At 33.0% G+C, this 27436-nt stretch overlaps 2 protein-coding genes and 1 non-coding gene across 3 annotated transcripts; 1 reads left to right on the forward strand and 2 right to left on the reverse strand.

Annotated features, from left to right (window-relative positions):
• Nucleotides 1-399: 399 nt before the first annotated feature.
• LOC140808219 (mRNA-decapping enzyme subunit 2-like) lies at nt 400-10468 on the reverse strand. The gene is made up of 8 exons (XM_073165287.1): nt 10329-10468; nt 2798-2949; nt 2269-2396; nt 1782-1877; nt 1387-1539; nt 984-1087; nt 833-900; nt 400-697 (listed from the first exon to the last, which is right to left on the reverse strand). Exons 1-8 carry the CDS (start codon nt 10409-10411, stop codon nt 531-533), a joined length of 951 nt encoding a protein of 316 aa, XP_073021388.1. The 5' UTR covers nt 10412-10468; the 3' UTR covers nt 400-530.
• A 6606-nt stretch (nt 10469-17074) lies between these two features.
• Nucleotides 17075-17185, reverse strand: LOC140808513 (small nucleolar RNA R71). Its single transcript, XR_012112934.1, has one exon. It is a non-coding gene; the product is annotated as a small nucleolar RNA R71 (small nucleolar RNA).
• A 3947-nt stretch (nt 17186-21132) lies between these two features.
• On the forward strand, nt 21133-23498 carry LOC140807793 (cytokinin riboside 5'-monophosphate phosphoribohydrolase LOG3-like). The gene has a single exon (XM_073164758.1). It carries the CDS (start codon nt 22851-22853, stop codon nt 23478-23480), a length of 630 nt encoding a protein of 209 aa, XP_073020859.1. The 5' UTR covers nt 21133-22850; the 3' UTR covers nt 23481-23498.
• The last annotated feature ends 3938 nt before the right edge of the window (nt 23499-27436 follow it).

Genomic DNA, 27436 nt, shown 5'->3' on the forward strand with positions numbered 1-27436 from the left:
CCTGAGTTTTAATCATTTTTTGTCAAAAAATTGTCGATTTATTGTGCCTGAATGTTGAAAAAGTAATGAATTTTTTTTATTTATTAATTTTGATTTATGCACTTCGTGCCGTGCTGTGTTCTTAATAGATTTTTACTAATAAATTCGATTGTGGCGGATGTTGTGATGTAATATTTCATTCCCAGTGAGAATATTTCACTCCCAGTTTATCTTCTTGGTTTTCGTTCGGAGGTTTAATTAGGCAAACCATGCAAAACTTCCACAGCTCTTTCGCTTTCGTATGGTGCACAAGAAAGCTGGCTCTGTTTAATCAAGCACGGCACGGCACGGCTTGACCTATCATATAGCACATCTCCGCACCGAATGTATGCACATTCTAAAACTCATTCCAACACAATATACAGCAAGAATAGCTACAACACACTCCAATGAGGGATGGGCCCATATTAATTAGTGGTCATGAATCTTTTTCATCGGTCAAAACAGATAAGATTATGTGCATGCACGCTTGTTGCAAACACTAACGTCATCTAAGACGAGAATGCGGTATCAATCGCTTGAAATATCGGACCTGTATCAAACTTAAAGTTTCTGAAGCTTCTTCCAGGTCGTGAATCAGAAGGATTCATGTCTGCTACTGCTTTATTTGGCTGGTTCTCTACTGTAGAACTGCCTTTTGCTTTCCAAACCGTAATTCCTGCACCATAGAGATAAAATTGTCGCAGAACCCAGCTAAACAGTAGCACATTTGTTTCCCAGAATCTATTTAGAAGTTGCGGCCTCACAGATAATTAATATCACGAGAGAGAAATGGAATTGCAGAAGAGAGTACCTTTTATAGGTCTATCTGATCTAGGTGCTATAGGAGGTGGATGCAAAGAGATCCATGACTTCAAAGATCTGCAAAATAATCGTACAATATTACAAAACTGACAATGTCATTGGATTGTTCAAATATTTATAGCTTATGCCAATGTACTTACGCTAAAAAAGGAGCAACCATGTATAGCTTCAGGCCGGTGACCCCACGAGATATGACATCTTCGTTTGCTGGTTGAAGATCATCAAGCCGCTGCCATGCAATTTCCTGTAAAACATCATAAAAGGACATAACATGGCTAGCCTTGAACAGCTTTGTTGCACATTCAGAAACATGAGAATTCAAGAATATAAATGTGCAAAAAGGGCAACCAGCATGCTCATAACATAGAATGTTGATTTTGCTGCCTGATGGAGTCGAATTGTCCTAAAAATTAAGGTCAGTGGAGCAATCATGAAGACACCAAAGAAAAGAAAAATTATGTTCTAAAAACCACATTGAGAATTCATATTCCCATGATGACCGAATGCAAAAGTTTAGTTTCTCGAGTAGGGAGAATGACATACACTTATCTCTTTCTTAGTGAGAGGAGCAAAAGATGTATCATCTTTCACCCCAGCCACTATGTACAGCCGCACTCTTTGTTGTCCAAAAATCATTTCAATATAGTCGTCTTTGTTTAAAAGTTTGGAGACATCAAAACCTGTTTCCTCTAGGACCTGAATCAGAAATGATAAAGTTAAGACTTGAAATATTAAAATAACAAAATAGTGACACCATCACTTGCTCCTTTGCGACATTACATGCAATTGAACAGGGAAACATGCACTCTTAACAATAATGAGGATATTACATACATGCCTAAAATTTAATCACAATTAAATTCCTAGAGCACTGGTATAAAATATTACTGTTACCAATAATCCAAGACCATATAATACACATGAGAAGATGAGCGTACTTCTCTAATGGCACAGTTGTGATCTTCTTCATCTTTGTTCTTTTTCCCACGGGGAAAGCTCCAACTACTCCCTTTCCATCCTTTCACCAGTATGCACTGTGATATGAAAAATAAACCAAAAGCTAAAACAAGTTATACGCTGCGGGTGGGGGGATAAACAAATAATACTATTAAAAGTATCCAATTGCCCAATGAGCAACACTGCAAAAAGCTCGTTTTCAGTCCTTACTCGAAGACTAGAAAATAGACTTCCAAGAATTAGTTCTTAATCGGCCACTTAATTCTTTAGGTTAACAGAGCAAATAAACGTAAATAAATAAAATTTGAACAAAATGGTGAACACATCACAATATGAACACTCAACTAAGAAAGAATGCGGCAAAAGAAGGGGGAAACGATCGACATGGAAAAAAGCTCAAACATATTCACCAAATTCACCTTCTCAAGGACCAAATAATGAATAGTAATTACGAGCAAAAGACCAAACCCTTTCATAAGTTTCATCCAGAATGATGGCTCCCGTTACTGGAACTCGAACTTTGTATGATGTGAAATCTTTAAATATGTCATCTATATGAGCAACATATGGTTTCAGAACTTCACAATTGTTGAACACTGCAACTTATTAAGGAGAACGTAAATCATCAAATATAAACCATCTTCACATTACAACTGATTCTCCATTCCAGATTAAAAGATAAAAGCACAATCTAATAGAAGAGCTCTCTCTGATAACTATAAACATATCAAAGAAAGATCTGATTTTTTCAACTTCGCAGCAAAAATTACCCGACCAGAGGAAAGAATGAAAATGTCTAATAGCTCATGAACACCATGAGCAAGATTAAGAGCTCAAATTTTTTACGACTACGATTCTTGACACAAATTAAATTCTACGACTAAAAACAGGTAAAACAGGAAAAGTGAATTTGCAAAGTTATAACAACTCAACCCACTCACAGGGATTAAACAAGAACACAAAAATGTTCAACTAAATAGACAGGGGTTAAGGATACACAAAGAAGTAAATTCCTTCAATGTTAAAGACTTCAAAGATGGATTATTTTCCACTGAGTTATCTTCATAGAACCAGTGAGCATACTCCACAAGAAACAGAATCCTCTCAAAAGACTGCTGGTCTTCCTTAGGGACATTGAGAACAAAACGACTGCAAACAAATGGAAAATGTTTAAACATAAGAAATACACATTAAATATTCAAAAATTAGTACAAATTGCGCAAGGACAAAGTATAATGAATTATGAGATTGTTAAGTTGATCTTATAAGCTCACAAAAATATCTGCGATCCATAAGAATAAAATGGTGCTCAAACCGAGCCAATAATTTTCTATATGTTCAAGAAAATGGAAGAGGGCTTTTGCACCAAGTTTCTTTTACCAGAATGATCTTTTGCCAAGAGAAAACTATAAGCTTGTTAATTTGCACAAACTATCTAATTTGGCAGCCAACAGCTTGAACATCCATCTACACAATTTCTTTTATCATTACCAACTCTTAAAGTTGTACTTGTAATTTATAAGAATCGTATTCTAGTTGTTAGCGTTTCTTCTTTAGTATAAATAGGTTGTGTTAGTTGCTTGTAGATAGAAGAACATACATACACTTCAATAAAAACGGTTACATAAAATGGGAGATTCTTCCTCCCGCCAAACCATTTCTCCTTCATTTTCAACATGGTATCAGAGCAGGAATTGCATCTTCTAGATCTGATTCTAGAATTGATCATCGTGCAGTCTTCAACATTGAAGTTTTTTTTTTTCTGATCAATGGCGTCTTCTGCAATTGATATCTCCGATCCGTTTTATATCAATTCATCGGACACACCAGGACTCAATTTGATCAATGAGCAACTGATTGGTAATGAAAACTACGGGATCTGGAGTCGTGCAATGCAGATCTCTTTGAGAGCTAGGAACAAGCTTGCATTTATTGACGGAAGCTGTAAGAAACCAGATATTGGTTCAGATAGGATACTTCAGTGAGAGAGATGCAATGCGATCGTCTTGTCCTGGATCATGAATGCTGTATCCAAAGAAATTTTTAGTGGAATTGTATACTCCACTGATGCTGCTTTAGTTTGGAATGATCTACGGGAACGTTTTGATAAGGTGAACGGTTCGAGGATTTTTGCACTACACCGGGACATAGGTTGTCATGTGCAAGGTAACAACTCAATTTCATCTTATTATTCGAAGCTTCGACAATTGTGGGATGAATACGCCTCTCTTGTGACGATTCCTATATGTTCATGCGAGTCTTCGAAGAAGTTCATTGAGTTTGATCAACAACACAAACTCCTTCAATTTCTCATGGGACTTAATGACAGCTTTGTTCACATTCGAAGCCATATCCTCATGATGAACCCGCTTCCTACAGTGAGTAGTGCCTTTGCTATCATATCTCAGGAAGAATCACATCGAAGTCTATTAAGTGTGCCTCCTCCCAAGATGGAGCCTACTGCTTTCTTCTCTGCTCAGAATAGACAGAAAAATGACATTAGATGTGAGCATTGCAATTGGTTTGGGCATACCAAAGAGGTTTGTTACCGTCTACATGGCTACCCTCCTGGACACAAATATTACAAGGGACCATGGAAAGGTGGGAATCAAAAATTCAACAGGGAAAGCCATGACAAAGCCAGAATGCCAGGAAAGGCTAATGCTTCGGTTGCATGCACTAGTGAAGCTGAGAAACCAATTGTGACCAAAGATACAGGATCATTTTTTTCACAAGAACAATATGCTGCCATTTTGAAGCTTCTTGCCAAGGAACAAGTGACTGGTGAGCAAAATATAGCCAATGCCAGCATGGCAGGTACTGGAAATTCTTACAATTCTCATTTTCACATTGAATGGATACTTGATTCTGGTGCTAATGACCATATGATTGGGCTTAATGGATTGCCACATGATCTTAAATCCTGTGCAAGTGCCACGGGCTCAATACAATTGCCAAATGGTAGCACCACTAAAATCAGTAACATTGGAACCATCCTATCAATCGAACCTTTGTTCTCACTAATGTCCTTGTTGTTCCAGAATTTCATCATAATCTTCTTTCCATCTCTAAATTCACCAAAGATCACCACTGTTTTGTCACATTCTTCCCACAATTTTGTGTGATTCAGGCCCTCTCAAATGGGACGATAATGGGGATTGGTAGAGAAAGGAAGGGACTTTACTATCTAGACAACTCAAGCTTGAAGCTCCCGGATGAAAAAAATACTTCTGCATCTGTTGTTTCTTCATTTCCTTTGTTTAGTTCATTGTTTTCAGCTGTAAATAATACACAGACCACTGCTATACCAAAGGAAACTTTGTGGCATCAACGCTTAGGACATATCTCTTTGACTCGAATGAAAATGCTACATTTCTTGCCAAATATTTCTGGGTTCTCTCATTGTAACATCTGCCCTTTGTCTAAACAAACTCGCATATGCTTTCCTAAGAAAAGATCAATAGAATCATCTGTTATCTTTCAATTGATTCATATGGATGTATGGGGACCCTTCCATACACCCACATACAATGGGGAGAGATACTTTCTAACCATCGTAGATGACTACACGCGAGCGACATGGGTTTACCTAATGCATTCCAAATTAGATGTTCTCCCTGTGATTAAGCGGTTTTTAGCTTTCACCCAAACTCAGTTCTCTACTACTGTCAAAGTCATTCGGACAGACAATGCAATGGAGTTTTTTCAGCATGACTGCACAAATTTGTTCCATTCTTTGGGTATTATTCATCAAAGTTCATGTCCTTACACTCCCCAACAAAATGGCCTTGTGGAGCGCAAACATCGTCATATTCTCGATGTTGCTCGCTCCTTGAAATTTCAAGCCTCTCTGCCAGATAAGTACTGGGGTGATTGTGTCCTCACTGCCACTTACCTTATCAATCGTACCCCTACACCCCTTTTATCAAATAAGACACCTTTTGAAGCTTTATTTGATACCCCTCCTTCTTACTCTCATCTCAGAATATTGGGTTGTCTTTGCTATGTTTCTACATTACCAAAGAGAGATAAATTCTCTCCTCGTGCTAGCGCTTGTGTCTTTCTTGGATATTCAAACTCCCAAAAAGGATACAAAGTCCAAGATTTAACCACAAAACGTATTTTTATATCACGAGATGTTGTGTTTCATGAAACCATCTTTCCATTATCGAATCATCCTCAGTGTGAGCCTATCTTTCCACCAACAACCGAATTTTCTGGTACACCTCTTATTGATTTATCACCACCTTCACAGCCACTGACACAAGCTCATATTCCAGATACTTATCCTACTTGTTCTCCCCGTCGATCCACTCGCACTTCTCGACCTCCAATTTGGTCTCAAGACTACATATGCTCATTTGGTTCTTCTCCACACTCCATATCTACTTACCTCACTTATGACAAGTTGTCTCCCTCTTATAATGCCTTTCTTTCCAAACTCACTGCCCACAAAGAACCTACTTCTTATCACGAGGCAATTGTTGATCCCCGTTGGCTCTCTGCTATGGATATTGAACTGCAAGCACTGGCCGATAATCATACATGGGAGATAGTTGATTTACCAATAGGGAAGGTTCCTATTGGAAATAAATGGGTATACAAGATTAAATATCATCCCGATGGCAGTGTGGATCGCTATAAAGCACGCCTTGTTGCCAAAGGCTATACTCAACTTTATGGCATTGACTTTCATGACACATTCTCTCCAGTAGCTAAGATCACTACTGTGAGATGCCTTCTTAGCATTGCTGCCATGTTCCATTGGCCCTTATACCAAATGGATGTCACAAACGCTTTCCTTCAAGGGCATCTTGATGAGGAAATTTATATGGTGTTACCTCAAGGTCTTCGAAGACAGGGGGAGGATTGCAAGGGACTTCGAAGACAGGGGGAGTTTGAAGGGACTAAGGTGTGCAAGTTACTAAAATCTTTGTACGGACTCAAACAAGCGTCAAGACAATGGAACATCAAATTTGCTTCCATCATGAAAGGAGCTGGTTTTTCACAATCCAAGCATGACCATTCAATGTTTGTCAAAAAAGAACAAGGTTTTATTACCATATTGCTGATTTATGTTGATGATATAGTGATCACAAGTAACCATCAGATCTCGATTGAAACATTGAAGAAGCACTTGCACAAGTATATCAAGATTAAGGACTTGGGGACATTAAAATATTTTCTTGGTATAGAGGTTGCTCGATCCAAAGAGGGGATATGTTTGAATCAAAGGAAATACTCCCTGGAACTTATATCAGATGCAGGTTTAGCAGGAGCTAAAATCTGTGAAACTCCAATGGATCAAAATATTAAGCTTACTCTTCAACCTAGTTGTCGATGGGTTGGGAAGGATGATTGATAAGGCTAAGGTGGACAATGTTGTTGAAGGACTTGAGGTAGGGAGGCATAAGATTGTAATCTCTCACATCCAATTTGCGGATGATACATTATTTTTTGCAAAGTCACAGCAGCACTTGTTGGCAATTGTGGATATACTAAACACATTCGGCCAACATTCTGGACTACAGATTAATTGGGAAAAAAGTGAGTTGTTAGGACTGAACCGATTGGATGAAGATATTGATGCTTTGTCAAGCGTAATTGGTTGTAAAAAAGGGAATTGGCCAATTAGATATTTGGGGATTCCATTGGGAGGCAACCCGAGGGCAATGGATTTTTGGGAACCGGTAATATCCAAGATGACAAAAAAGCTAGCAAGTTGGAAGAAATCTTTTCTCTCCAGGGGGGGTCGACTAACTTTGATCAAGTCGGTTTTGTGCGCAATGCCCTCTTATTATATGTCATTATTTTTAGTGCCAAATCAGGTGGCACTTAAGATGGAAAAAATAATGAGAAATTTTCTTTGGGATGGAGCTGATGGGGAAAGTCATTGTCATGTGGTGGGGTGGGAACAAGTGTGCTTGCCAAAAGATAGGGGAGGTCTGGGACTGGGAAATGTTTCATTACGTAACAAAGCTTTGCTTGGAAAATGGTGGTGGAGAGGGTCGGTGGAAAGAGACACATTGTGGAAAAAGGTTATAAGTAGTCTGTATGGTGTTCATCTTAATGGATGGGACTTGGGGTTGGCGGTTAATGTGACGTTTAGAAGTCCTTGGAAGTGCATTTCTCGATCTTTCCCGGCTTTTCAACAGTTAGTGAGAGGAGTTTTCAGAGAGGGTAACATTATTCGTTTCTGGGAGGATGAATGGGTTGGGGGGATGCCATTTAAAGAGCGTTTTCCTTCTTTATTTCTAATCTCTTCTGTTAATAATAAGCCTATTCAGTTTTTCGTAGATCAATCACAGAGAAATGGCACAGATATAACTAGCTGGGATTTAGCTTTTAGACGAGGATTCATAGAGAGGGAAGAACATGACTTCATGGCCTTGTTAGGTATCTTACAATCGGTGAGGGTCCAGTGGGGTGTCGGGGATTATAGAGTTTGGTTGGGGGATTCGTCGGGAGTGTTTTCGGTAGGGTCATTCTATAAGTCTTTTTTCAATAATCCAAGTCCAACTTTCTTATCATTCGGTCGTAACATCTGGGATGTACCTGTACCTACAAAGGTTCATGTGTTTTCGTGGATAGTGGCTTTGGGGAAATTGCAAACAGGAGAATCCATGCAAAAAAGATGGCCCACATGTGCACTACGACCGAATTGGTGTTGCCTTTGCAGGTCACATGAAGAAAATCAAGATCATTTGCTACTACATTGTCCATTCTCTTATAGCATTTGGATCAAGGTCATACAAGCAATGGGATTTCAGTGGACGTTTCCAAAGAAAGCAAAAGACATGTTTCTGCTAAAGCCAAGTCTGCAAGTTGGGAGAAGACAAACTACTTTCTGGTATTTGACAGTGCAGTGCATATTCTGGAATTTATGGTTGGAGCGCAACAAAAGAATTTTTCAAGATCAGGCCGACTCGGTAGAAGAAATCTGGGATAACATAAAATTCCGAGTTGCAAGTTGGTTGGTGATTCTGCCAGAATTTAACCATTTCAGTATCTCGGACTTAGTTAGGGACTGGAATTATGTTTGGTAGTGATATAATCTTTTGACTCTGTCATATGGTGTTTGTAATATTTGGCGGATTTCTTATCCGCCGATGTAAACAATCGATTTATAATATTAATATTGTTTCTTTTCCAAAAAAAAAAAAAAAATATTAAGCTTACTTCGAAGGAATTTGATGACAGTGCAGGGAAAGTTGCCATTAATGATCCTTTATTGGATGATGCTGGTGAGTATAGAAGATTGATTGGTCGGCTTATATACCTCACTGTTACAAGGCCTGATATATGCTACGCTGTACAAACATTAAGTCAGTTCATGAATAATCCAAAGTCATCACACTTAGAGGCAGTCTTGAAAGTGCTACGGTATCTAAAGTCTTCGCCTGGTAAAGGGATTTTGTTATCTGCCTAAAGTTCTCTATCTCTATCAGCTTATTGTGACTCTGACTGGGCAACTTGTCCCATGACAAGAAGATCAACCACTGGCTATTGTATTAAGCTTGGAAATTCGCTGCTATCATGGAAAACCAAGAAGCAAGCAACGGTTTCAAGGTGTTCAGCAGAAGCGGAATACAGGGCAATGGCAAACACAACATGTGAGATAATATGGATAGTTGGGATCCTAAAGGACATGGGAATGCAAATAACACTTCCAGTGATGGTTTATTGTGACAGCACGGCTGCATTACACATTGCGGCCAATCCGATGTATCACGAAAGAACAAAGCACATCGAAATTGATTGTCATATGGTACGAGAGAAGATTTGTGACAAGCTGATCAAAACGTCTCATGTTTCCACAGGAGAACAACCAGCAGACTTACTAACCAAAGCACTGGGAAAAGGCCAACATCAGTACCTAACGTCCAAGCTTGGAATGCTAGATTTATTCCAAGCTTGAGGGGGAGTCTTAAAGTTGTACTTGTAATTTATAAGAATCGTATTCTAGTTGTTAGCGTTTCTTCTTTAGTATAAATAGGTTGTGTTAGTTGCTTGTAGATAGAAGAACATACATATACTTCAATAAAAACGGTTACAGAAAATGGGAGATTCTTCCTCCCGCCAAACCATTTCTCCTTCATTTTCAACACAAACTATCAACAATGGAGTAGAAGGAAATTGTCAACGTGAAGAGGAAAAGGTAACACATTTCTTGTGGTTTCCAATCCCCATTGGAAAACAAAAACTATAAAATCTTTCAACCTACTTTCCCAGATGATGATTCCCCAAAAAAGATCTTTGGCACTGTACAAATATCACCTAAAATTACCAAAATTAAGCTGACAATTGTAACGAACCGAACAACCCACAAATACTTCAAGACAACAATTTTCCTTGAATTCTTTGAAGGTATAACTTTCTTCCTCGTTCACACTCAATATTGAGAGCAATTACTTCATTGAGAGAGAATGCAGAAAATCAACTGACCTAAAACTGTAAATTTGAATACGAACCAATTAAAGCCTCCGATATCAGTATGTTACAATACATTAACACATAAAAATGAATACCTGCAGAGATCGTCAAGAAGTTCTTGAGGAGGGAGAGCGTTCTTGTAAGGAGCGCTAGAAGATCGATTCAGCCCACCTGACATTCTTTGTTCCTCAGTCTTAACCCTTGAGCTCCCTCTCTGCTTGTTTCAGGTTAAATTTCTTTTTATTTATATATATAATATTATATATTTTATTTTATTCGTTAAATGTGATAATGTAATAAAATATATCGAAATTATACATGACACAAAATCAAATAATGACGTCATATAAGCTTAATGATATTTCCACACTTGAATTAGATAGATTGGTTAATCTATAATCTATAATATTTAAAATATTAATAAAGCAAGAGGATAAAATATTAATTAATTTTGATGAAACCTTTTTTTAATATCAAAATCGTACATTTACATATTTAACGCTAATGCATATTTAAATTTTCATATTTTATAATCGTACAAAAAAAAAATCAATTTACTAGATCATATGATATTTAATTTTGTAAAATATCATAATTAAATAAAAAAAATTCAATTTAACATTCTGTTAACTATGTGTGTGCATCTGGTCTTTAATATCTATTAGTTACTCTGCACACGAAGTGCGTGCGTACAGTCTTTTTTATAATTATCGAGGGACTAAAGTAAAATTTGACAAATTATCGAGTGACTAAAGTGATATTTGACCCGTTGAAATTAAAAATAAAAACAAAAATAGAATATTGATATCACATGAATTTCTAAAATTCCTCTTGAGCGATTTTTCCAACTATCTCTCTTCCCACTCCGAATATCATCCGCTTACCTCAATTGTTTCCATTTATTTGTTCAGATTTGTAAATTAATTGTTTTAGGTGGTGTGATTTGTTCAGGGATGAAGAAAACTCCTATTTATGAGAAATGCTCGAAGTAAAATTTTAGATGCTAATTTGGAAGATGGCAAAGATTAAATTTTGTTGCGCATAAACTTAACGAGTAGAGTTTTGAATTTTTGGCTTTAATTTTAATATACATTCAGAAATTGAGTTGCTTTTTAGTTTGTTGAGAATAAGTTTTATGTATGATGGTCAATATTTGTTTGGAATGTTGAGATGTACAGCAGCATTCAGAAATTGAGATGTACAGTACATTAGTTTTGTTGGTATAAAATTTTGGATGATGATTATGCAAAGAATGCAATGAACAACCATGAAATGTTGAGGTTAATGTTGAAAGACTATGTCCATAAGAAGAATTTGTCTTGTTCTTGGCGTTCGGTAGTTGACAATCTTCTACCAAGATATAATAGCTTTATTTGTGATAACAACATATAAAATCGCAAGTTCTATAATCAGAAAATGGTATAAACTCTCTTTATTTATGATAGAAAAAGTGCAGACAAAATGAATTCATTGATAAAAATTCATAAGAAATATATTCAGAATGATATTTGATCATCTATTTAATGTTTATAATATGTAGGGATATATTGTTTCATCATTTTGCTGTCTTTTGGTCAAAAATTCTGATGAAAAACATTAAAACACACAATTTGAAATACATTGATCCATGAAAACTCGCATCAATTGTTAAACAGCACTTCAGGCACCTAGGCGCCACTTTTTGGGCGCCGAGGCTCCTCCTTTTTCGCCTGGGCAGAAACCCAAGTCACACCTGCATCGTTGAGGCTCCTAAAATGGGTGCCTCAGCGCCTTGTCTATGCACATGGGGTGTTGTGGTGCCCATGCCTTGCCTACGACCTGGAATTTTCCGAGCCATACATATGGCACTGGGCCCATTTTTTTGGCACTCCGCCTCCTTTGTTGCATGAGAATTAAAAGCACAAGTTTCATTACCGGTTTTTTCTTTTGGGTTTTCTTCACAGGCAGCTTTAAGGCGCATGTTTCATTTTTGTTTTTTCTTTTCTTTTGAGTTTTCTTCTTCTTTTCATTTTTAAAATTTCTATCCATTAAGCTTAAAACATTCCAACAATCCCTCACATGAATGAACTTAATGCATTAATAACCGTGATGTCGACAGAAAAATTACAATGAAAATTATCGCATTAGGAATAGGTAGCTTTTGGCTTTGAACATTCCTTAGCAGAGTATTATTGGATTTACTAAGCCACGAATTGAACATGATGTTTTGAACTTCTTAGCGGTTTGTGTATAGTTAGACAAGATAATTTTTCTATCATTTTATTATGGTTGTGCTGTTTAAGACATAAAGCACATATTGGATTCATAATTGTTTCGTTGAGATTGTATGTCCTCACACTTACATAGGTGATCTTTTTTTAAGGGTATTCTATCCTATAATACATTTTACAAGAAAATGAATAATTAAAAGTAAAAAATTTATCCTCACTACATTTGTAGGAAGCACCACTCTTCATCTAGGAATGAGAAGGAAGTAATTCTCAAGTTTTGGCACTAGTTCTCATTGTTGGAATTTTGATGCTTAATGATTGAAAATTAAGCAAGTAAATCAATGTGTTTGATTTGGAAAAATTCGAAAAGAAAAACAAAGCTTAATGAACGAATATTAAGTTCGATTGTTCTGAATAAAACTCGAAAAAGTTCATCATATGTTGAAAGAACATAAATCGAGTAGTCGGAACGTGTAAGGGACAGAAAAGAAAAAAAAAAGCTTGGTGAACAGTGCCATGCGCGCGGCCGCGCGGGCATGCGCGCCGTCGTGCGCGCGCCTGCCGAGACAGTGGCAGGCGCGTAGACACGCACGCGCGCCTGCCGAGACAGTGGCAGGCACTGCCGAGCGCTGCTCGGCAGCGTGCGCACGGACGCGTCCCTTCGAAATTTTCAGACGTTTTTTTTTATTTCTTTGGCATTGTTTGATGTGTGTGATCAGTTACAATGGCCAAAGGACACTCCCTATGAATTAAAGATCATGTCTTTTCATTTGAAAATCATTAAATGTGTGATTATTCAAAATCAAACAACATACACAACATATCATTAGCATATTGATCTTCTTCTTCTTCCTTCTTCTTCTTCAAGAGAGAGTTCATCCATTTCTTTGGGGATAATACCCATTTTTGTCCTTTTCGTTAACCGCTTTTCCCATTTCAGTCCCTCGTGATTTTTGACTGCTTAATTAATCCTTCATGTTTTCAAAATATTCCCGAATTGGTCCCTACCGTTATCCTGACGTTAAGGTTAACGTTGACTTGTGAAAAACGGTAGAAATTAGCGACGGTTTTTCAAAAGCCGTCGCTAATTAGCGTCGCTACTATTTCTATAAAATAAATTTTAAGTTTTTTTAAAAAATTATTAAAAGTAATTTTTTTTATTTTATGGAAATATTAAACCGTCGCTAATTAGCGACGATGTTTTGTAAAACGGTACAACGCCGAGTTAAAACATCGTCGCTAATTAGCGACGGTTTGTAAAACGGTACAACGCCGTCGCTAATTAGCGACGGTTTAATATTTTCATAAAATAAAAAAAAAATTAATTTTAATAATTTTTTTAAAAAAAACTTAGAATCGGACTATGCTAACAATATTAATGATCTTAACTAACACTTAAAAATTTACAAAAAATTAAAGCGAAAAAGTTTACCCTAAGTCGAAACTAAAATCGTGTAAGAGAGAAAAATTTTAAGTGTTGTGAAGTGGTGTGGATGAAATGGAAAGAGAGTATTTTTATAGACAGTTTGCTTTATGCTTTTGGTAAAATAACGACGGTGATTGCAAAACCGTCTATACTTCAAGGTTAATGATATTAACGTCGCTATTAGCGACGGTGTTACCAAAACCCGTCGCAAACTGTCTATAAAAATACTCTCTTTCCATTTCATCCACACCACTTCACAACACTTAAAATTTTTCTCTCTTACACGATTTTAGTTTCGACTTAGGGTAAACTTCTTCGCTTTAATTTTTTGTAAATTTTTAAGTGTTAGTTAAGATCATTAATATTGTTAGCATAGTCCGATTCTAAGTTTTTTTTTAAATTATTAAAATTAATTTTTTTATTTTATGAAAATATTAAACCGTCGCTAATTAGCGACGAAGTTTTGAAAACCCGTCGCTAATGTCAAGTCAACGTTAACCTTAACGACAGGATAACGGTAGGGACCAATTCGAGAATATTTTGAAAACATGAAGGATTAATTAATCAGTTAAAAATCACGAGGGACTGAAATGGGAAAAGCGGTTAACGAAAAGGACGAAAATGGGTACTATCCCATTTCTTTGTGAAAGAACTTGAATATTTGAGTGCTCATTATTCAAGTGTTGTAGTTGTATCTTGGGAGAAGATTGCCACAAACTCTAGCACATTGTGAGGGCAAATTCTTCTTAAGGACAAAGTGTTCAACACTTGCCTCTACAAAGTTCATTTTCATTGTTTTCTTCTTGCTTTCCCTCATATTTGAATACCCCAAACAAAAATCTTAAGAAGAATTTTGGTTTTTGATCATTTGCAAGAAGAATATCAATGGCATCAATGATGAAACTTAAAATTAATAATTTATTATATGTTAAAACCTGTATTTTAAAATTTTAAGTTTCATTAAAATTATAAATTATGTTATTTTAGTATTGTTTGTTTATATTTAAATGTCTTACTAAATTTGTTTTATTTTCAGGTTTTTTACGTGTTGGTAAAATAATGATAACTCAAGCTAGAAAATTCAAATGGAGGTGACTCAAACATGGTTGGAATCCTTGAGAAGTTATTTACAACTTTGCAGAAGACATGATTGCCTAAAAAGCTCATTAAGATGATCAAATTGTGCAAAGATCAAAAGGAGGACACATTTACTTTTACTATGACCATCATTTAGTAAAAAATTCATAACTATTTCAATATTTATCCAAATGAGGTGAATCAAGTGGCCAAACTCATCTACACAAAATTCCCCACATGTTTGTGGCCTTAATCAGAGTCAAAGTGGTGAGAAAAGTCGTGGAACAAGGCATTGAAAGAAGGGACATGGAATTGGAGTTGAGGAGACAAAGAATACTATTACAACTACATGGCATTAATAGAATTTTTGACTCTTTCTCTCATTTGGCCTATAAATAGAGGCCTTGTGCTAGCTTGAGAATCATTCTATCTCATTGTAAAATATAGTGTGAGTGTGTATCAAAGTTCTAAGTTTAAATATATTTTCTTTCATTTTCTCAACTATGAGTGATATTTTAGTGTTGATCAAAAGTAAGTTCATGGCAAGCTAAATCTATTATGTCAAGGTGAAGAGGATGCATTCTTGGTGAAGTAAGATTGTTTATATTTTGTATATTATTTCTTTATCTCTTTTCATTTAGCTAACTTATTTTTATTGTAGGTATAAAAATGAATTATTTGTTGTTATCAATTTACATCAAATGCTTGATACCATTAAAGTGGTTATCTTGATTTGTTGTTTAATTTTGATACAATAAATATTTCATCACTTATTATTATATATATATAGATATATATATATATATAAATATATATATGTATATTTATATAATAATATCATAATATTTCATTTAGGCGATAGCGTGGCTCTGCCGGTTGTTCTAAATGAAATATTATGACTTAATACTAACATCTAACAATCTAACATTTACTTTTTCGCAACTAACTTTTATTTTTCGCATCTAACATTTACTTTATTGCAACTAACTTTTACTTTTCCGCAACTAACATTTACTTTATTGCAACTAACTTTTACTTTACCGCAACTAACTTATTAAATCAATATATTTCATTTAGGCAATAGCGTGGCTCTGCCGGTTGTTCTAAATGAAATATAATGATTTAATTTAACATTTAATTTATGCAATTATTTATTTATATAGTTATAATTATAATCATAGGTACCATATATAAAATATCGGTTAATTCGGTATTTTCTATAGTGGGAACTATATTAGATTATGTGTGTGTTTAATTTTCTTGGAACCATTATTTATGGTAGTTTCTTTTGTTTCACTTTTAGTTAAACAATATTACATAAACCAAGAATAAATCCTCAAGCCTTGACAATATTTATAATTTGTAAACTTCAGTCTTGCATTTGGTAATCTATAAATTAATAAATTTAAACTCAAAATAACCTCTCTGTGGATCGATCTCGTACTTACGAAATATATTACTTGCAGACAACCTACACTTGGGTGAATTATTATTTAAGTAGTAATAAGTTTTTGGCGCCGTTGCCGGGGAGGTATAAATTAAGTTTATATTTGTTATTTATGTTTTATTTATAAGTATTGTGTGTTTTTACTTGTATGAGTGTTTGGAGTCGAAAAAAAAGTGGTAGACTTATTCGAGTATCTGAAAATAATTTAAACATGGATGATAATTCAAATAATCAAGATAATGATAATAATAATAATAATAATAATAATAATAATAATAATAATAATAATAATAATAATAATAATAATAATAATCAAGAACATGATCAATTAAGAACACTTAGGCACCATATGAACCCTATTAGAACTAGTGCCCCATCTTGTTTAGTTTTTCCTCCTGACGCATCAAATTTCAACTTTAAACCTCAAATTATTCAACTTTTACCAAATTTTCATGGCTTAGATTCTGAAAATCCATATTTGCATCTAAGAGAATTTGAGGAAGTTTGTAACACTTATAATGATCAAAATTGTAGCATGGATATAGTTCGATTAAAGCTTTTCCCTTTTTCTTTAAAAGATAAAGCTAAAACATGGCTACAAAATTTAAGATCAAGTTCAATAAGATCATGGGAAGAAATGCAACAACAATTTCTCAAAAAGTTTTTCCCTTCCCATAGAACAAACTCTTTTAAAAGACAAATTACAACTTTTTCTCAAAAACAAGGAGAAACATTTTATCAATGTTGGGATAGATATAAAGAATTACTTAATACATGCCCACATCATGGTTTTGAAACATGGAGAATAGTTTCTCACTTTTATGAAGGTCTTATACCTAAAGATAGGCAAATGATAGAATTCATGTGTAATGGAACTTTTGAAGATAAAAACCCAAATGAAGCTATGGAATATTTGGATTCATTAGCAGAAAATGCTCAAAATTGGGATAATATAGGTACAATAGAACCACCAACAACTAAAAACAATAATTCAACAAATGGGGGTGGTATCTATAATCTCAAAGATGATGTAGATATTCAAGCTAAACTTGCATCTTTAGCAAGAAAAATTGAGTCATTAGAAATGAAAAAGAGTGGTCAATTAAAAAGTATTCAAGAAATTGTTTGTCATATATATGATACACATGATCATGCTACAAAAGATTGTCCAACATTACCTTCATTTAAAGAATGTCTCCATGAACAAGCAAATTATGTTAACAATTATAAAAAACCAATACTAGATCCTTTTTCACAATCATATAATCCGGGATGGAAAAATCATCCTAATTTTAGTTGGAGGAATGATAATAATGCACAGCCGTCACAACAATATTTTCAAAATAACCAAAATCATCAAGGTTATATTCCTTATGTTACACCTCCAAGAAAAAACTTTGAAGATGTAATTCATGCATTTATCCAAAAGCAAGAGTCTATCAATATTCAAAACAGTCAATCTATGAATGATTTGAAAGAAACTCTTGCGAAATTTGCATCTGCACTTAATATTCATGAAAAAGGAAAATTTCCATCTCAACCTCAACCTAATCCTAAAAATCAAAATCAAGAATTAAAAAATGAAAAAATTGATCAAATAAAATCTGTTATTAGCCTTAGAAGTGGTAAAATAGTTAATGATCCATATATTAATGAAAACAATGATCATTTAAAATCAAAGAGTAAGGATGATAATCTTGATACTTTTGAGAATGATGATACCTTAAATTCTAAGAATAATATGGTGAATGATAAATCATCTAAAATAGTAAATGACTCAAATAAACCTCCACCATTTCCTCATGCATTAACAAATTATAAAAAACAAAAAAGTGATTCTGATATCTATGAAGTTTTTAAACAAGTAAAGATAAATATTCCATTATTAGATGCTATTAAACAAGTACCTTCCTATGCAAAATTTTTAAAAGACTTATGTACTGTGAAGAGAAAATTGCATGTGAAGAAGAAAGCATTCTTGGCTGAACAAGTAAGTTCTATTCTTCAAAACAATTCTAGTTTAAAATATAAAGATCCTGGTTGTCCAACAATTTCATGTATTATTGGAGAAAATAAAATTGAAAAAGCTTTGTTGGATTTGGGAGCAAGTGTGAATTTACTTCCTTATTCAGTTTATGAAAAACTTAATTTAGAGGAATTAAAACCCACTTCTGTTACTCTTTTACTGGCGGATAGGTCAATCAAAATACCTAGAGGTATTGTAGAAGATGTGTTGGTTCAAGTTGATAAATTCATATATCCAGTAGATTTTATTGTTTTGGATACACAACCAATAGAAGTACATAATGAAATTCCAGTAATATTGGGACGACCATTTCTAGCAACTTCAAATGATTTAATTAATTGTCGAAATGGAATAATGAAATTGTCTTTTGGAAATATGACTCTAGAACTTAATGTGTTTAATTTATGTAAACAACCAAGTATTAATGAAAATGAAAATGAAGATGATAATGAAATTCAAACAATTGTGGAAGAAAATATACAAGAAGAAAACTTAAATCAACAATGTGAAGTTTTTTCAGTAGAAAGTTTGGAGTCTGAAAATAATTTTAAAAAAGATGATAATATAAAACTTGAATTAAAAGCTTTACCATTAGAATTGAAATATGTATTTCTTGGTCAAAATAAAACATTTCCTGTTGTAATTTCTTCCACTCTTCTACCAAATCAAGAAGAAGATTTAATTCAATTACTTAAAAAATATAAAAATGCAATTGGATGGACTTTGAAAGATATAAAAGGTATGAATCCTTTAATTTGTACACATAAAATTCACTTGGAAGAAAATGCTAAAACGTATCAACAACCGCAAAGAAGGTTAAATCCACATATGAAAGAAGTTGTTAAGAATGAAGTATTAAAATTATTAGATGCTGGAATTATCTATCCAATCTCAGATAGTAAATGGGTAAGTCCAACACAAGTAGTACCTAAAAAGTCAGGCATCACTGTTATAAAAAATGAAAAAGGAGAGTTATTACAAACTAGGATTCCATCTAGTTGGCGTATGTGTATTGATTATAGAAAATTAAATGATGCAACTAGAAAAGATCATTTCCCACTACCATTTTTAGATCAAATTTTAGAAAAAGTAGCAGGAAATTCTTATTACTGTTTTCTTGATGGGTATTCGGGGTATTATCAAATACCTATATCATTAGAAGATCAAGAAAAAACTACTTTTACTTGTCCTTTCGGAACTTTTGCATTTAAAAGAATGCCATTTGGTTTATGCAATGCTCCGGCTACTTTTCAAATATGCATGTTAAGTATTTTCAGTGATATGATTGAAGAATATGTAGAAGTTTTTATGGATGATATAACTGTTTTTGGAAACTCATTTGAAAATTGTCTTAAAAATCTAGAAAAAGTATTAAAAAGATGTGAAGAAAAAAATCTTGTTTTAAATTGGGAAAAATGTCATTATATGGTTAAATCTGGGATTGTCTTAGGACATGTGATATCTGAAAAAGGAATTGAAGTTGATAAAGCCAAAGTTGATGTTATTTCTAATTTAACATCACCAAAAACGGTCAAAGAAGTTCGATCATTCTTGGGTCATGCAGGATTTTATAGAAGGTTTATAAAAAACTTCAGCATAATATCTAAACCAATTTCAAATCTTTTAACAAAAGATACACAATTCGAATGGACTCAAAAATGTGAAAATTCTTTTAAAAAAATAATTAATCTTTTAATTACATCACCTATTTTACAACCTCCAGATTGGTCTTTACCATTTGAATTAATGTGTGATGCAAGTGATTATGCTATAGGAGCTGTGTTAGGACAAAGAAAAGAAGGAAAACCTTATGCAATCTATTATGCTAGTAGAACCTTAAATAGTGCCCAAATAAATTATTCAACTACTGAAAAAGAATTACTTTCAGTAGTATTTGCATTAGATAAGTTTCGATCTTATTTAATTGGTTCTACTACTATTGTTTACACCGATCATTCTGCCATAAAATATTTATCAAATAAACAAGATGCTAAGCCAAGATTAATACGGTGGATTTTATTGTTACAAGAATTTGATATTATAATTAAAGATAAAAAAGGAAAAGAAAATGTTGTAGCCGATCATTTATCTAGAATAATGACTGAATCATCTCATAATGAAATACCAATAAATGAAAATTTTCCAGATGATCAGTTGTTCTATGCTACTATTATGCCATGGTTTGCTAATATTGTAAATTTTCTTGTGACAAATAAAATGCCTTCTCATTGGAATTCATAGGATAAGAATAAATTCTTGATAGAAGTTAAAAAATTTTATTGGGATGATCCTTACTTATTTAAGTATTGTCCTGACCAAATTTTTCGACGATGCATACCCGACAATGAAATAAGTAATGTTATTAAATTTTGTCATTCTGAAGCATGTGGAGGTCATTTTTCATCCAATAAAACAGCTACAAAAATCTTACAATGTAGATTTTATTGGCCGTCTTTATTCAAAGATACGCATTTATTTTGCAAATCTTGTGAAAATTGTCAGAAGATGAGATCAATTTCAAAACGAAACATGATGCCTTTAAATCCAATCATAATTATTGAAATATTTGATAGTTGGGGGATAGATTTTATGGGTCCATTTCCATTATCTTTTGGATATAAGTACATTTTAGTCGCTGTTGATTATGTTTCAAAATGGATTGAAGCGATTGCATGTAGAACTAATGATCATAAATTTGTTATAAAATTTTTAAAAGAAAATATTTTTAGTCGATTTGGAATACCTAGAGCAATAATTAGTGATGGGGGAAGTCATTTTATAAATAAATCATTTTCTTCTTTGTTAAGAAAATATGGCATTACACATAAAGTTTCTACCCCATATCATCCTCAAAGTAATGGTCAAGTTGAACTAGCAAATAGAGAAATAAAACAAATTTTAGAAAAAACAGTTAATCCAAATCGAAAAGATTGGTCTTTAAGATTAACTGATGCATTATGGGCATATAGAACTGCATTTAAAACATCATTAGGGATGTCACCATATAGGTTAGTTTTTGGTAAGCATTGTCATTTACCGGTTGAACTAGAACATAAAGCTTATTGGGCAATTAAAGCATTTAATACTAATTTAGATGATGCATCTAAATTAAGAAAATTGCAAATAAATGAACTTGAAGAATTAAGAAATGATGCATATGAAAATTCAAAGATTTATAAAGATAAAACTAAAGCCTTTCATGATAAAAATATTATGAGAAAGTCATTTGAAATTGGACAAAAAGTTTTGCTTTATAATTCTCGTTTGCATTTATTTCCAGGTAAACTAAGATCGAGGTGGTCAGGACCATTTATAGTCAAATTTGTTTATCCTCATGGTGCTGTTGATATTGAAAATCCTAAAAATAATGACGTGTTTAAAGTTAATGGGCAAAGACTTAAGCCTTTTATAGAAAATGAAATTCTTAATGATGAGTTTATGCCTTTATATGATCCACAATAGCTGTTTGATATTTTCATTTTGTTTTGCAGATTCTAGTTCATTTCCCGGTTAAGTGGCGGATAACGGTACTCCGTGACTGTTTAAGTCGGTTTCTTCAGTTTTCCCAAAATAATTGAAATATATATAATAATAATAATATGGATGTGTGTATTATGAATCTTCGTAAATATTTTGCTTGTTTACCTGATAATGCGTTGAAAAAAATTTATAAAGCTAGATGTGAGCGGCTAAGGTTGATGATGTTATATGGCATACCGGATGATATCCGTTTGATAATTGAAGCAAAAGTCCGATTGGTTGGGGAAGCAAGTGAATTAATAATAAGACATATGCCAGGATTTGGTAAAAGCACATATGCCAAAAAGCGAAGAGCTAAACGTATAGGTGGATGTCATAAATGTGCAAGGTGGACTTGTAAAGGAAATTGCAAAAATGTTGGAATGACATCAATGAATAGAGAAGATAAAATTTTATTCATTAAGAATGGTCTGAGTAAAGAGCCTTTGGATAATTTTCTAGAGGTTCTTGATACGCATTCTAGTGGGTACGTGCAAAATGAACTTCTTAAACTATGGTGGCAATTTCAACAGGAGGAATATCAATATGGACGGTGGAATCAGCCTTACAAAGATCCTACTGTAGTAACGCATATCTATTTAGATAAGTAAAAATATACACAATTTCGTCTTGGGAATCTGACGTTAAAAGACCCTGTTTGCCAATTTATAAGAAAATTGGATGGGAAGCATATCCTCGACTCATAGAAGGCGTTGAAGCCGTTACTGAACGTAAAATCAGAGGAAGATGTGAGCCACAATCACAACTACGCTGTATATATTTGTTTTAATTTTGTCATTTTTATTTTCTTTTAATAATAATAATTTCCTGTTCAAATATTGACTTTTGGCATGTTACGTTTATAAATTCATATGCTGTGATCTAACAATTACAGAAAACATATTTCTCAACATGTCAACGTCCACGGTAAGTAAAATCAAAAATATTTGTGTATTTTGTGGATCTAGTGCAGGAAAAGATTCAATTTATGAAGATGTAGCAGAAAAGCTTGGAATAACACTTGCTAAAAGAAAGATTCATTTGGTATATGGTGGTGGTGAAGTTGGCCTCATGGGAAAAGTTGCAAAAGCTGCGCATGCAGGTGGAAGTGAAGTCTTAGGCATTATTCCGATTACTTTAGCCAATCTTACAGGACCAACAATAGGAGAAGAAATGCAAGTGGACAACATGTATGAACGAATTACTCAAATGATTGAACATTCAGATGCTTTCATTGCTCTGCCAGGAGGTTTCGGTACTTTGGAAGAAATATTTCATACTGTTTGTTGGGCACAATTAAATATCCACAATAAGCCAATTGGTTTGTTAAATGTTAACAATTATTATGATAAACTGTTATCGTTTCTTGATGATGTTGTGGAACAGGGATTTATTTCATTAGCTTCGCGAAGGATGTTAGTTTCTGCTACAAGTGAAGGTGAACTTATTGATTTACTGCAAGGATTTAGTCATGAACCAGATCCATTCTTATCTCAACTTAATTGGCCAACATCCAAGAGTAAGAAAAGAAAATTCATGTGATGCTAAACTTGCGATTCAACGGTATGTTTTTAATTTTTTTTTTTTTTTTAAGGTATGAATAATTTCTTCTTCTTCTTCTTCTTCTTCTCTTCTTAGTTTTTTTTATTATATAAAAAATAAAAATATGTAGTAATAATAATAATACTTTTTAGTTCAATGTCGAGTAAGGTGTCAGTAAAATGCACCTGAGACACATTAGTTAATAATTATCGGAAAATCGCAATACACTAGATTTTAATATTCATTATATTCAAATTACAGACTACAAGAAAAATTAGTTTTCATATGTACCAATTTATATACATATATATTTTGATCAATTAATATAAAATATATAATAGATGTGTTTATTTATTTACATATATGTATATAATTGTGTGTGTTTTCAAATAAAATAATTTCTAAAATTTTTATGAGAATATAGTTAAAAGATATGGTTTGTATGGTTGTTAACATGTATAATTGAAAGAATTCTTTTGTAAAAGTATAATATATACTCACACATCTTTTGTGAGTGAGTGGTGAGAAATGAGAAAACAATTAATAAACTTTTATTGATTATTAAAAAATGGTTTATTACAAGAATATAAATCCCCTAAAAAAAAATATTTATTGAAAAAAAAAGAAGTAAATAAATAACGGACTGCAAAATACTTTATTCAGTGTAATTTTTTTTTTAGATTTGATTGATGTACTATCAATGTGTTCTAAAAACATCAATCAATGTTCTCAAAAAAAAAAAAAAAAAAAAAAAAGAAGATTTGTTTGTGCTAGATAAGTTCCAAAGGAAATCGGATGTATCCGTTATATAAATGTTTATATATATACATATATATATATTTATGGTAGAATGTTTGGATAGAAAATTTTATGTTATTGTAAAATTTTGCAGTCACGTTATTTAAAAAAAAAAAAAACAATAACAAAAAAAGAAAAAAGAAAAAAGAAAAAAAGGGGATTTTATTCTTTGTAAATTTTCCTATTTTGTTTTCAATATTAGTTTAGTTAATTGTCTGCTTTAATACTTGGCCTTTTTCGATGAGAGTTAATATTCATTCCAACTCCATGAGTGAAAACTAGCTATTCCGTAAACATTTTGACCTGAAAGATTATATGGAGTTGAGGCTTTTACAATAATATTCTTGATATTATACATGTTATGGTGGGTGGTGTGAATTATCTTTTTGACTATATTATTATAAATTTTTTTAGAAATTTAAAAATTATATATATATTGTTACTTTATATATTATGTGAAAATAAGAATAAAAACACATCTAATTATATATTATTATATTAAACGAATATATATATATATATATATATATATATATATATATATATATAAATCGGTATATGATTTTGTTTTTAATGAATATGTTTGTATTTGAATATATAAAAGGAATAAAGAATCTAGGTTGTGACTTTCCGATAAATTTTATTACTAAGGGACTAGTAATAAGATAGTGTGGGGGTGTGATGAAACTTAAAATTAATAATTTATTATATGTTAAAACCTGTATTTTAAAATTTTAAGTTTCATTAAAATTATAAATTATGTTATTTTAGTATTGTTTGTTTATATTTAAATGTCTTACTAAATTTGTTTTATTTTCAGGTTTTTTACGTGTTGGTAAAATAATGATAACTCAAGCTAGAAAATTCAAATGGAGGTGACTCAAACATGGTTGGAATCCTTGAGAAGTTATTTACAACTTTGCAGAAGACATGATTGCCTAAAAAGCTCATTAAGATGATCAAATTGTGCAAAGATCAAAAGGAGGACACATTTACTTTTACTATGACCATCATTTAGTAAAAAATTCATAACTATTTCAATATTTATCCAAATGAGGTGAATCAAGTGGCCAAACTCATCTACACAAAATTCCCCACATGTTTGTGGCCTTAATCAGAGTCAAAGTGGTGAGAAAAGTCGTGGAACAAGGCATTGAAAGAAGGGACATGGAATTGGAGTTGAGGAGACAAAGAATACTATTACAACTACATGGCATTAATAGAATTTTTGACTCTTTCTCTCATTTGGCCTATAAATAGAGGCCTTGTGCTAGCTTGAGAATCATTCTATCTCATTGTAAAATATAGTGTGAGTGTGTATCAAAGTTCTAAGTTTAAATATATTTTCTTTCATTTTCTCAACTATGAGTGATATTTTAGTGTTGATCAAAAGTAAGTTCATGGCAAGCTAAATCTATTATGTCAAGGTGAAGAGGATGCATTCTTGGTGAAGTAAGATTGTTTATATTTTGTATATTATTTCTTTATCTCTTTTCATTTAGCTAACTTATTTTTATTGTAGGTATAAAAATGAATTATTTGTTGTTATCAATTTACATCAAATGCTTGATACCATTAAAGTGGTTATCTTGATTTGTTGTTTAATTTTGATACAATAAATATTTCATCACTTATTATTATATATATATAGATATATATATATATATATGTATATTTATATAATAATATCATAATATTTCATTTAGGCGATAGCGTGGCTCTGCCGGTTGTTCTAAATGAAATATTATGACTTAATACTAACATCTAACAATCTAACATTTACTTTTTCGCAACTAACTTTTATTTTTCGCATCTAACATTTACTTTCTTGCAACTAACTTTTACTTTTCCGCAACTAACATTTACTTTATTGCAACTAACTTTTACTTTACCGCAACTAACTTATTAAATCAATATATTTCATTTAGGCAATAGCGTGGCTCTGCCGGTTGTTCTAAATGAAATATAATGATTTAATTGAACATTTAATTTATGCAATTATTTATTTATATAGTTATAATTATAATCATAGGTACCATATATAAAATATCGGTTAATTCGGTATTTTCTATAGTGAGAACTATATTAGATTATGTGTGTGTTTAATTTTCTTGGAACCATTATTTATGGTAGTTTCTTTTGTTTCACTTTTAGTTAAACAATATTACATAAACCAAGAATAAATCCTCAAGCCTTGACAATATTTATAATTTGTAAACTTCAGTCTTGCATTTGGTAATCTATAAATTAATAAATTTAAACTCAAAATAACCTCTCTGTGGATCGATCTCGTACTTACGAAATATATTACTTGCAGACAACCTACACTTGGGTGAATTATTATTTAAGTAGTAACAATCAACATCTACAACACCACATGCTACCATTGCACAAGGAGAGAAACCGGAGAAGTTTTCTGGTGCGGAGTTCAAAAGTTGGCAACAAAAGATGCTATTCTATCTCACAACCTTGAGTTTGTCAAGGTTCTTGAAGGAGGATCCTCCCACCGTTGCTGAAAACGAGATTCATGCGGAAGGGATGAGTTTAAGCGAATCTTTTCAAGTTGCTGCTATGATCGAGAAGTTCCCTGCATTGTGGAAGGATTTCAAGAACTATTTGAAGAATAAAAGAAAGGATATGAGATTGGAGAATCTCATTGTGAGATTGAGGATAGAAGAGGACAACAAGAACACCGAGGCCAAGTCAAGTAAGATGGCACCAAGGGTGAACATTGTTGAATCGAGTCTTCAAGGGAAGAATAGGAAGTTTGAGAAGCAACCACAACAAGGCCAACAACCACCAAACAAGAAGAAGTTCAAAGGCACTTGCTATAACTGCGGAAAACCGAATCACATGGCGAAAGATTGTAGGAAGCCAAAGAAGGGAAATCCTCAAGCCAACGTAGTTCAAGAAAGGTCGGTACCATTTGATTTTTCTGAACTTAATCTATCTGCAGTTATTTTGAAAGCCAATTTGGTGGAAAACTCCGATGAATGGTGGGTTGATACGGGAGCAACTCGACACATATGCTCCAACAAGGGAATGTTCTCCACATACACTCAATCGACCGGGAGAAAACTTTATATGGGGAACTCCGCTACATCTGAGGTGGTGGGCACTGGCAATATCGTACTGAAGATGACATCGGGTTTGCAAGT

The sequence above is a fragment of the Primulina eburnea genome, chromosome 12 (genome assembly GCF_022965805.1).
Source record: "Primulina eburnea isolate SZY01 chromosome 12, ASM2296580v1, whole genome shotgun sequence".
In the NCBI taxonomy this organism is placed as follows: Eukaryota; Viridiplantae; Streptophyta; class Magnoliopsida; order Lamiales; family Gesneriaceae; genus Primulina; species Primulina eburnea.

What these genes read in the sequence shown, in the direction of transcription:
- LOC140808219 (XM_073165287.1), bottom strand. Translation starts at nt 10,411, where the DNA reads ATGTCAGGTGGGCTGAATCGATCTTCTAGCGCTCCTTACAAGAACGCT. An exon ending in GAAGGAATTTACTTCTTTGT is followed by an intron (nt 2,397 to 2,797) that starts GTATCCTTAACC and finishes AATAAGTTGCAG; the next exon opens with TGTTCAACAATTGTGAAGTT. An exon ending in ATCAGATAGACCTATAAAAG is followed by an intron (nt 698 to 832) that starts GTACTCTCTTCT and finishes TCTATGGTGCAG; the next exon opens with GAATTACGGTTTGGAAAGCA.
- LOC140807793 (XM_073164758.1), top strand. Translation starts at nt 22,851, where the DNA reads ATGTCAACGTCCACGGTAAGTAAAATCAAAAATATTTGTGTATTTTGT.